We start from the raw sequence: 12349 nt of genomic DNA, 5'->3' as shown, positions 1-12349 counted from the left end.
AAGAGAAATTCTTAGAGTCTATACATACCACTTTTTCTCTGATTTTTACAGCAATGCCCTAGATATTATACTTGGGTAATACTAGGACTATTATGAATATATGACCTCTTGAGTAGGTATAATTCCCCTCACCATTGAATAACATGGCAACTTGATACATCATTTTCATGAAGTTTGAAAACCATGAATCAATATCCCTATAATCCACTTACACTGCATAAATTGATTATTTATCAAATGATACTAATATGAGAACAAAGCTATCCCATAGCTGGTCAGTTTCTCTAGCTATTTACTCAGTTGTATAAACACCCCTGCAAAAACTGATTCCAAATGAAAGCTTTTTGTGACTTGTGAATAGGTGTTTTCATCAAATTCACCTGGGAAAATGTTTTAAAAAGTGTCTTCAGAAACTTTTATGGCTATTGCTGTAAATACAGAATAAAGAAGAAAATTCAAGCAGTCATTCCAATGACTCAAGGAAAAAAATAACATTTGCCTGGTCTTTCTGGGAATTCATGGTATATCTCTCACCTCAACCAGTCACATACAACAGTAAGGACTCAGATTATGAGTCAGCGTTTTATATGATAACAGATGTTTAACTGAATTTTCAACTTCCATCCACAGTAGAATGCTGGGCTCCACTCTTACCCAACCTTTGTTGAGTCTGCTCACTGGGAAATCTCATTGGATGTTTCCTGAGTATAACACATAATTCATTTGATATGCCTAGTAAATTCAGATACTTTTCTGCTCCTCCAGTGATTCAGTCTGCACATTCTACATCAAAGGGTAGAGACTCTGACAGCGTCAGAATTCACCTCAAGCACCATTCAACAGAGTGGCAGGGACAGCCAGTGTGACTCTCATAAACCCCCCTGGAATTTGACTCAGGAAGCTTTCAGAGTAAAGGAGGAAGCCGTGCCTGCCTGTCAGAGTCAGAACAGATGGGGACCATCCTTCGAATGTGGCACGTGGAGGTACATCTCTTCCATGACCTGAAGCTCCCCTGTCAGCCTATGTGGTTGGCAAATACTATCATATCAACCCTGCATGTCAATGGATGGATGGTTTGCTTTTATTATTTACATGGTGATAAGATTCTTTCCTACTGGAATAAGCTTGGATGGGTTGGATAGACTTCCCAAATAGTCAATCTGTTCTCCTCAATGAGTCATTGAACACACACACACTATCTCTCTGAAAAGCCTTCTAGTATCCCACTCAGGCCTAATTCTTGGCCTGGCTCACACTGTCTCCACCCACTCACTATACATCTTCATTTTCATGCTTTTTTAAAATGACAACAATCCTTTTGAAGCCAAATCTTCTCTTTACCCAAAGGCTTGATTAATGCTTTTGCCTGTCTCTGGACTAGGTATGTAATGGAACTTAGGGTTTTCAGGTACAACCCATGTGTCCTCACCCAGGGATTAAAATGTAAGTGTCACAATGAGACAACCACACTCTGTTATAGCCAGCCAAGACCCCAGGGAAGTGTGAGGGGTCTGCTGCGAGGTAGGCCTGGGTTTTTTGTTCCTGCACTGACACTCTTGGTGTGAGTTACTTAACCTCTAAAAACCTCAGTTTTGTCAATTTATGGAGGTAAATAGAATTTACTTCATCCGGTTGTTGTAGGCATTGAGTTAGATTAAATACCATATGGAAAGCATTTACCACAGTGCCAGGGCCAGGGTAGCGGCTCAGTAAATATTTCTTGCATTTGTATTAACTCCCATTTCTTTATTGGTGGCGAGCTCATTCCGGTTAGACACTGATTTTCTATTCCCTTCAATCCCTGGCAAAGTTTTAAGCAGACAAGATTCTTGTAATTTATTTCATACTAGTAGCTCGACGCACAAAGATTCATGCAAGAATGGGCCTTCCTTCTCCTGGCTGCCGGCACCACCTTTGCTCCAGCCTGAGCAGCCTTTCTGCCTTCCCACAATGCCCAGAGGCCCGGAGCGAGTGGAGCTGTGTGGAATGCCTGCCACCCACCCCCTGCCCCTCGGTGCCTGTATATGCAAATTAACCCACCACCTTCGTTGCGTTGATTTGCATACTCTTGCCTGATTGGCTGCTGGGCATCATGAAGCCACGGTCAATTTGCATCTTTCTCTTTTATTAGTGTAGATGCCTAGTAAAAATCATATTAAATTTGTGTTATTTCTAAGTTTCAGACTAATGAGAATGGCAGAGAGTAAAACTAGGCATGGAGGTACAAACACGGGGTTGCTTTGTTCACTGGTGGTGGGTCTGCCCCAAGGAGGGGCCAAGCCAGAAAGCAGCTGGGTAGTCAGTGCCAGGCAGCATGCTCCATCCTCATGGCAGCCAAACCTCCAGAAAGCACCACATTGGAGAGGAGAAATATGAGAGAAAGACAGCAGTTTGCATAACTACATCTCTGCTTCCTACTCACTTTATTTCTAAAGGTTAAGCTGGCTGCTGTGTGAATCCAGGATTTAAAACCAGGGGTCTTGAGACATATGAGGGACGGTTGTGTTCATGACGATCCATTGACACTGTGCCTTCAGTTAAGCTCTCTGAAACCTTTCTTAAAATATGGTGGGGTGCTCTTTACATCTTTCAATGAAAAAGAAATGAGAAAAGGTGCCGATTCAGCTGCTCTCTGAGGAAAATCTGCTGACTCCGGGCACGGAGGCTCATCTGGCGCATGCACAACACAAGCTTTGTGGATGTTGGATTATTTTAATTAGCTGATAATGCATTTGGTATGAGGTTGATTTTTGCAACTTCTGATTCAAATATTGTCATGAAACATTTGAAAACAGACCTTTTCTGTGTCAGTAAATAACTTAATAAATAATACCCACAAATACAAAATCACTGAGTACAAAATTTCAGCTATATTTTTTGCTGGTTACATAAAAGTCCTTTGATTTAAATTCCGTCAAATTTGGGGCTGAACAGATTTTCTGTGACATTTTAGTTTTAAAATGAAGTTGCATTTTTGCATTTGAAGCCCTTCTTTATTGAATTTATAGCTGCATTTTCAGCTAATGTCCAGCATCATCTAAATCAGTGATTTTCAACCTGTGGGTTGCAACCCCTTTGGGAGTCGAACGATCCTTTCACAGGGGTCGCCTAAGACCATCGGAAAACACATATATAATTACATACTGTTTTTGTGATTAATTATGTTCAATTTGTAACAATTACATTTGGGGTCACCACAACATGAGGAACTGTATTAAAGGGTCGTGGCATTAGGAAGGTTGAGAACCACTGATCTAAATGTTGACAGCCTTTGGGAAGTTGAACGGATGACCCTTCATTTCTCTTTTCCTTGTTTGAGCTGCTGCCTCACATCACCCGTCAGTCATACCTCCTGGTGAATGCACACGAATGTAAACTTCTGTTTCATATATTTTGGGAGAAGGGTAGAACATAACGACCATAAGAGATAAGCATTTGCAAGTTCCTTCAGCACTTTTTTCCCCTTTATATTTGATGCCGAATCTGGGAATTCACCTGCAAAGGCCCTCAGAAATGGCCCCAAATTGTGCTATAACTGGACTGAATGACCACAATTGTTTAGTCACAACAAAAAAATTATACTGTAAAGAGCTTTTGAGGGTTTATATAGACTGCAAAAGAAAATAGAGTGAGCATTCGCTACACACACACACACACACACACACACACGCACACGCACGCACGCACCTGACACGCACGTGTGCACACACACACGTACACACCTGAGGCACGTTTCCAGGGTTCAGTGGAGAAAGTACTTTTTCATGGTAAATATAATATTTCAAAGAGATGAATCAAAAGGTTTAGGAAAGATTTAACCCCATTTTGCACAGACATTATCAATCATCTTCTGTGGGGGCTAAGCAGGACAGGCGGTTAAACAGCATTCTCTAAATGGTCACAGATGGTTTTTTCTTTAGGTTACAGGGGATCCGCAGAGCAGGCAAGGAGGTGCCTGAAATCTCCATCAGGGGAAATGCCCCTGCCAGCTGCAGTGATTCCCGGGCAGATACTCCGCAGCAATCACACCGTCACAAGTTACACCCAGAAAGCAGTTCGTAAAACAAGCACCAAACGACCGGCAGACTTTCCATCGTCATCTGCACTATTTAGCCTGAATGATGACATTTACCCATGAAAAATATTAAATGTTTGAGTCCTAGGTGATAGCATGACCCAAGTTATCTTTGAACATTTTCTTGTTTAAAAGGTGGTCACATTGTCACTTAAAAAAATAAATCAGAAAATAATATGTTCTCAAGTGGACAAATAAATATGGATTTTAGGGGAGTCTTTGCATTATCTCTTGCTTTCCTCTTGCTTTGGTTCCAATGGTAATTTCTCCCCAAGTTTTCTAATAAGTTCTGCTAGATCTTCTGAATTCTGAGTTTTTTCTTCCAGGAGTTCATAGCGGAGACTTGAGATATCCTGTTTAATTTCCTTCAGTTCCCCTTTGGAAAAAACAAGAGTGACAAGGATACTGTCAATATGGAATGCAGAGAAACTAGCAGTTCTGGGGTTGAGTGAAATCAGTCCCAACTCCATGCACATCTGTATGCTGAATCCTTCTGAAGGAAATAACTTCCCAATGAGCAGGTTTCTATTTTGTCAGCTACATATTTCAGGTAATGAAAAGACTATAGAAAAAAATTATAGCAAAGTTATAATTTACTTTACTCTGAGAGTGATTAAAGGAAAACATTGGTGGCAAGTGTTTGGGGGCTTGGGAGGAATAGCCCCTCACTTTTCCTAACCACTTCCTCCTCCCTCCAAGCCCCCCAGAAAAACAACCCTTACTTATCTAACTAGTGGCTTCTGCCCTCAACTATGTAGACATAGCCTATTGCCTGAGGCCCTACTGGTATCGGCAGTTGGTGAGAACCCATATTTTCTTCTTAAAGCTCACTCTTCCCAAGCCCTTCCCTCCAGCCCTCTCTCGGCTCTGCATCAAGCCCATACCCTGGCTCACCTTCATTCACTTCATCACTTTCCTTATCGATCTGGGCTTTCAGAACATATCTTTTAATGAGCCTCTTCATGATTTTCTAGAAAGAGAAAAAAAATCCATCTCAGCTTTATGTTGATGACAAATCTCTCATCTGAAATAAATTTGAGTCATTGTCTCTTTTCCAAGCACTTTAGAAGTGATTGCTATCAAAGATGAAGATGATTTACCTGTCAGGGGATGCATAAATCACCTGAATTAATGACTCAAAAATTCATTCTGCAGAAAAGAGCAAGTTCCAACCAACAGCTAATCCTTGATTCATTGCTTGTATTTTACTTGAAAAGTATTAGGGCAAGACACAGCCTTCAGTGGACAGATTAAAGGTATGCAGCATTGCCGGTGGAAATGGAAAATTAAGCAAATGGGGGAAAACTCATATGTTTATGCCCCTCGCCCTCCGGGGCTTGATGGGAGTGGGGCCGGCCATGTCTGGGTCTTGTGCGATTTCGAGATGCACGTGGTGGGTGGGGACTTGACTCTGGGTCCCGTGGAGCGCCCCAGACTCTGATAGGAGGGAGATTTTCATATACATTTTATTAATGTTCTTTCATCTCTGACACTTCTATTATAGTGAAAGGGCAAATAACAATATTAAAATATTTCCTCTAATTAATGTGCACAAATTTTGTGCACCTGGCCACTAGTAATATTAATAAGTGTAAAATTATATTAATGTATATAATCATCTGGCAAAATATTCAGCAAAAGTAAGTAATCTTTATTCCTCAGTGGTAGGGTTTGAGGTTGATTTTACTCTCCTCTTTATGATTTTAATAAGGGTAGACTTTTTACAATGAGCATGAAGACTCTAAGCTCCACGATGTCAGGGCTTCATCTATTTTGTTTACCTTTGTATTTCCAGTACTTAGTAAGTGCCTGGTACAGGGTAGTTACTCAATAAATACTTGATGAATGAATACATTATTTTGATATTAAGAAAAATATAATCATTTTCACCTAAAGAATTGCATGGTTTGAAATTCTAGATGTTATAAATAACTAGTCTTATTATTTAAAAATTCATGCTTACCTGATACTGCCTTGGAGGGTTATTGAAACTATTTAACTGGAAATCTTCTGAGCCTCTTATACCAAGCTGCAATTTGAAAAAAAAAAAATATTATAAATTGATTCTTATCTAAGTTTTTAAAAATATGATTAGCTTTGTAAATGAACTAACAGTTTTACATATAAGTAAACGTATCCATCTCTGTATATCAATATAGAGATATGTAGATATATATAGTACCATTTTAACTACACTTGCTTATTGTTCTACCTTCCAAGACAAATCACAGACACTTAAGGTGTGTTCAGCCTCTCAATGGCTAGTAGAGGTCATCTGAGGAGTCTTTTAGACTTTGTGCATCAATCATGTTGTCATGAGAATCATGTTTTAAACTTCCCATAGACACTTCTGTGACAGAGGAAGAGGCAAACAAGTTGGAGAAATAATGGTGATGACCTCAGAAATCCTGATTGACTAAAAACTGGGGATCCTGAGAAATGCCAAGATGCGACTGTTGTGGGACAGAATTCAGGTGCCAAGAAAACACTAATTAATTCATTTAAATTTTAGGATCTGTATGGTATCCAATTTGGGAAGCACTTTTCAAGTAATATATTTGTTTGAATGGGCAAATAACAAAAAATTAAAGCAATCTGCAATAAAGGTTTTAACGTACCATGTTAACATGCTAAGGGGAAGATTAAAGAATCCTTCAAGTCACTTTCTAAAGAGAAGAATATGTTTCTACAAAAAACAAGGATAACCCAAGTGAAACAGAGCAGCTCCAAATTTCTATGTTTTGGGTACACAACTGTTTACAGGGGATGAGACACTTTAAGATTGTCTTCAAAGATATTTCCCAATAACATCTAAGTTGCTATAGGTACAGCTCAATGAGACTCCATTAAAATCCTTGACTTCAATACTTTAATCTTTACTTTTATTTTTTAAAATTCATCTTTATTGTTGAAAGTATTACAGCTTTGATCTTTAAATGCCTGCATACTGAATTAAAACAGCTATGTACGCATCCATCCATCAAACAAGCATGTATTAAGTGTCTTCTATATGTAATGTACTGTGCTAAGTTATGGGTGCTAATGAAGAACATAAGCAATGATGGTCTAGCTGAATTATAGTAATAGGAAAAAAAGTCACAAGGCTGACAAAACCCATAAAAAACAATTTGTAATTTTGATAGTATAGATAGCATTTTTTCACAAAGCTATTTTCTTTTTTCTTCACCCTCTCTAAAAAAATATTAGTAAAGTGTTACATTATTTTATATTTACTTTGAAAAACATTAAGGTAAAATTATACAATTGACCAAACTGACCAACGAGAGGCAGCTTAGATTCTTAAGAGCACCTGCCAGGGACCTAAAGACCCGAATCTGCTTCTGCTACAAGTTAGCTGTGTAACACTAGGCAAGGTGCTAAAACTCTCTACTATGTCTCTGACAATGAAGGGGTGATCTAGTAACCTCTGTAGTCTTTCAAGTTCTTCTAATGAATGAACGTGTGAAATTTATGCAAGCTTAGGCCTATTTTAATAATATAACTTTAATATATTTTATTTATTTAAAATATATTTTATTGATTTTTTACATAGAGGAAGGGAGAGGGATAGAGAGTTAGAAACATCAATGAGAGAGAAACATCAATTAGCTGCCTCCTGCACACCCCCTACTGGGGATGTGCCCGCAACCAAGGTACATGCCCTTGACCGGAATTGAACCTGGGACCTTTCAGTCCGCAGGCCGATGCTCCATCCATTGAGCCAAACCGGTCAGGGAAATATATTTTATTTTTAAATAATATAACTATTCGTTTCTTTTTATCATGCCATAATTATTTCTGGCTTTCAATCTGTAATTTACACCTTAAGGACATCATTAAATGTGACGGCCAGGTTCAAGCTCACTTTCATCCCTGTTTTTATGAGAAAACATTGAGAGTAAGGACAGGTTCATAAACAGAGGGAAAAGGTCCAGACCAATGGAATCTTTGCACATCCTTTACCAACTATTCATGAATTCTCAACCTCTGAAAATCATTAATTTGATGCTCATTTTTTTATTAGAGGCTACCAGTACATCCATGGGTGTTCATGGAAATTGGAAAGTAAAAAAATTTTGCTTCCTATAGATTTTTTTGAAGGCAAATGTGTGGTCCTTGATACTTGATTGGGGATGATGCCAAATCATCCCCAATTAAGGCAGCTCCATGACACACCATGCCCTTGGAGATAATCCTTTAAAAAAAAAAACGAAAAAAAAAATCTTAGTATTACAGTAATGTCACACAGGACTTCTTTCATTTGTTCTTTTCTAACTTAAGGCTTTTGTGTTTGCTGTTTCCAATCCCTAAAACCCTCTTTTCCTGGCTCTCTCACCTTTGGATTTTTAAAACATATTTTTATTGATTTTTAGAGAAAGAGTAAGGGAGAGGGAGAGAGAAAGAAAACCATCAATGTGAGAGCAGAACATCTACCAGCTGCCTCTTGCATGCCCCCTACCGGGGATCGAGCCTGCAACCTGAGCATGTGCCCTGGCTGGTAACTGAACCAGAAACCCTATGGTGCACAGGACAACGCCCAACCATCTGAGCCACACTGGCCATGGCTCACCCTTTGGATTTTTGCTTAAAACATAAGCTTATCGGAAATCTTTTCTTGCCCGCCCCATGAAAAATAGCTCTTGATTGTTTCCTTCAGAACATACTTCACGACTTACAATTACTATATTCACTGGCTTAGTCCCATGTGTACTGTCTGCACTCTCTAGGCCAGCCGTGGGCAAACTACGGCCCGCGGGCTGGATCCGGCCCGTTTGAAATGAATAAAACTTAAAAAAAAAGACCGTACCCTTTTATGTAATGATGTTTACTTTGAATTTATATTAGTTCACACAAACACTCCATCCATGCTTTTGTTCCAGCCCTCCGGTCCAGTTTAAGAACCCATTGTGGCCCTCGAGTCAAAAAGTTTGCCCACCCCTGCCCTAGGCTGTATAGAAGGATGGACTTTTTAGTTCATCCCAATGTCCCTAGTGCCAGCACTGTCCAGCAGATGGCGAGTGCTCAGCATTGCTGGTTGGTGAAATAAGTGAAAGAAGAAGTGTTACTGGGTCACTAATGGACCTCACTTGGTTTCTGTACACCTTGCTATACAAGGCACGTACAAAACTCTCTGGGTTCATGAACCAGTAGGTTGCAGTTCAACTACATGATAAAGAGACATCTGAAATACAGTGAATTAGTTTTAAGCCATGAGGCAGATGCCTTACAAAGCAACACACGGGGTGATACAGAGGAAGTAACAGTGCCAGCAAAACAGAAAACAGTATTCTGTTCACTTAAGAATGTGTATGATTGTGGATTTTCCGGAGGGTAGATCTTGAAGAGTCAATGACCGGAGTTACAGTGTGTTCATACAGATCCAGCCTAACCTGCAGCTCTCCCAGGTGTGGAGGCAGTGGACTGAGTTCCAGGTTTCTCGATCCAGACATTTTTGACACTTTGGGCTAGAAAATTCTTTATTGTGGGGGCTTTCTGTGTATTGCAGGATGTTTAGCAGCATCCATGCCCCCTAACCCACTCTATGCCAGCAACAGTGACCCTCTCTGGTGACAAAAATGCCTCTATTACAAATGCGCCCTGGGGATGCTAGTGGGGGTTGGGGAGGGCAAAACCACCCCTGTTTGGGAACCACTGGTATAGTGAGATGGTATATGACTAAACATTTATAAAGTTATTTGGAACATTTTTATGTGACTAGTGCTGCTCTAAGTCTGAGACATGAATGTGGATACAAATAAACATTTTTAAGAAAAATTTCTAATCCGTTTCTAAATACCTAACAGGTATGTAATAAACACATGTTAAAAGGGAATAATCCAACAAACAGTATGTAAGGAAGAACTTACCCAATGTGCAAAGAAGCATTATTACCACTTGGTGGCAGAAAATTCTAACATATAATTGTTTCTATCCACACTAATGAAATAAACTGGAAAGTCAAGAGAATTCAATTTGCAATATGAATAATATTCAAACCTTCGGGATCTGGATAAGTATAGATCATATTAATAAGTACAATGTGATGGGAGTGGGGAGGGGAAGCTGGTTGAGTAGAAGCAGGAAGCACTGGATAAAAGCTTTATAACAGATTAGTGCACAAATGCACACTCCAATTATTTTTTAAATATATTTTTATTGATTTCAGAGAGGAAGAGCGAAGGAGAGTTAGAAACATCAGTTATGAGAAAGAATCATTGATCTGCTGCCTCCCACACATACCACACTGGGGATTGAGTCTGCAACCTGGGCATGTGCCCTAACGGGGAATTGACCTCCTGGTCAATAGGTTGATGCTCAACCACTAAGCCACACCAGCCAGGCTACACTCCAATTCTGAATGAGTCATTGCCTCTCCTTTCTAAAATACCTTCTACTACATTTCCTGTATTCTTTATGTTTTCTCTCTGGTTCATTTTCTAATAATTAGTTTATTAACATTTCTCAACTCTTTGTACAATCAGAGTGAGGAACACTCAATACCTTGTTTGTTATTTATTAAGAGGAACAAGTATGCTTCATTCAGTCGTTGGAAATTATTATGTGGTTGGACATAACAACAGTTCTGAGAGTCTCCCATCCCCCACAGCTGAAATGCCTGAGGCCAGGAGCAAAACCATGAACTTAAAGGTACAGGCAATATATGAGTCAGCGGGAAATGCAGATGTGACATGAAGCCATGGGGCACAGAGCCTGCAAGCCTCTTGCTTTGGAATCAAGTAGATGTGAATTTGCATTCTGGCTTTGTCACTTGTCTGAAATGGGACTTTGGGCAAGTCATTTCACCTCTGTTAATCCTCACATTCTTCATGTATAAAATAGGGAAAATAGAGCTAATGTGAGGATTAGAGAGATAAGGTACGTAGAATATGTAGTTTGACATACAGTAGGTGTTCTACAAGTGTCCGAGGCTATTATTATACAAAAGTCATAACTATCTGCTTTGTGGCTTTGGGCCTATTTCATGGTTAGTTTTAATCTAGTTAATTTATTCTTGAGATACTTTACAAAGATTGCTTTTTACTGACATGTCCAAGATCACGACTAAGTTATTCAGGGAATGAAATACTCAGTGATTCCCACACCCAGATGAGCACCCAAATCTCCTGAGGTCTTATTAAAATACCAGTTTCCAGGCCTCATTGCCAGAGATGGTAACTCAACAGGCAAAATCGCATAACAGCCGAGCATACACCCAGCAGCGCTGCTGATGCCTGAACGGTATGTGGAATGAAGTGGGCGGGCATCGGGAGGCCACTATGGCGCGGGGCAAGCACTATGGGCAGTCTATCTGAAGTGTACCTGGCGTATAAGACGACCCCCCACTTGGAGGCATATTTTTCAGGGCCAAAAAATCGTCTTATACGCCGGCAAATACGGTATGTGGTTGGACATAACAACAGTTCTGAGTCTCCCATTACCCACAGCTGAAGTGCCTGAGGCCAGGGGCAAAACCATGAACTTAAAGGTACAGGCAATATATGAGTCAGCGGGAAATGCAGATGTGACATGAAGCCATGGGGTACAGAGCCTGCAAGCCTCTTGCTTTGGAATCAAGTAGATGTGAATTTGCATTCTGGCTTTGTCACTTGTCTGAAATGGGACTTTGGGCAAGTCATTTCACCTCTGTTAATCCTCACATTCTTCATGTATAAAATAGGGAAAATAGAGCTAATGTGAGGATTAGAGAGATAAGGTACGTAGAATATGTAGTTTGACATACAGTAGGTGTTCTACAAGTGTCCGAGGCTATTATTATACAAAAGCCATAACTATCCGCTTTGTGGCTTTGGGCCTATTTCATGGTTAGTTTTAATCTAGTTAATTTATTCTGGAGATACTTTACAAAGATTGCTTTTTACTGACATGTCCAAGATCACGACTAAGTTATTCAGGGAATGAAATACTCAGTGATTCCCACACCCAGATGAGCACCCAAATCTCCTGAGGTCTTATTAAAATACCAGTTTCCAGGCCTCATTGCCAGAGATGGTAACTCAATAGGCCTGAAGAGGGCTGGGGACTTGTACAAACTCACCCAGAGAAGTGGTCCTGGTGAAAGGGACAAATCAAAACTACTCCTTTCTGTGACTGTCTCACCACAGGGTTAAAAAGACAGCCTCTGCCCTGGCCGGTGGCTCAGTATTTAGAGTGTCAGCCCCTCGCACCAAAGGGTCATGAGTTCAATTCCCGGACAAGGCTATACACGGGGCTTGCAGGTTCGATCTCCAGGCCCAGTGCAGGAGAAAATCAATG

General features: G+C 40.1%; 1 protein-coding gene across 1 annotated transcript in view; it reads right to left on the bottom strand.

The window, feature by feature from the left end:
• Positions 1–3193: 3193 nt before the first annotated feature.
• The window catches only part of TRPC6 (transient receptor potential cation channel subfamily C member 6), a 50181-nt gene continuing 41025 nt past the window's right edge, over positions 3194–12349 (bottom strand). Inside the window, exons 10-12 of the mRNA XM_006775259.2 lie at positions 6039–6104; positions 4970–5045; positions 3194–4451 (exon numbers count right to left, since the gene is read on the bottom strand). Of these exons, the coding sequence (XP_006775322.2) occupies positions 4300–4451; positions 4970–5045; positions 6039–6104 (294 nt within the window). The 3' untranslated portion in view covers positions 3194–4299. The remainder of the gene's footprint in view (positions 4452–4969; positions 5046–6038; positions 6105–12349) is intronic.

The sequence above is a fragment of the Myotis davidii genome, unplaced genomic scaffold, assembly GCF_000327345.1.
Source record: "Myotis davidii unplaced genomic scaffold, ASM32734v1 scaffold8, whole genome shotgun sequence".
In the NCBI taxonomy this organism is placed as follows: Eukaryota; Metazoa; Chordata; class Mammalia; order Chiroptera; family Vespertilionidae; genus Myotis; species Myotis davidii.
The sequence above is the reverse complement of the archived record's forward strand: the minus strand, read 5'-3'. Positions and strand labels throughout refer to the sequence as shown.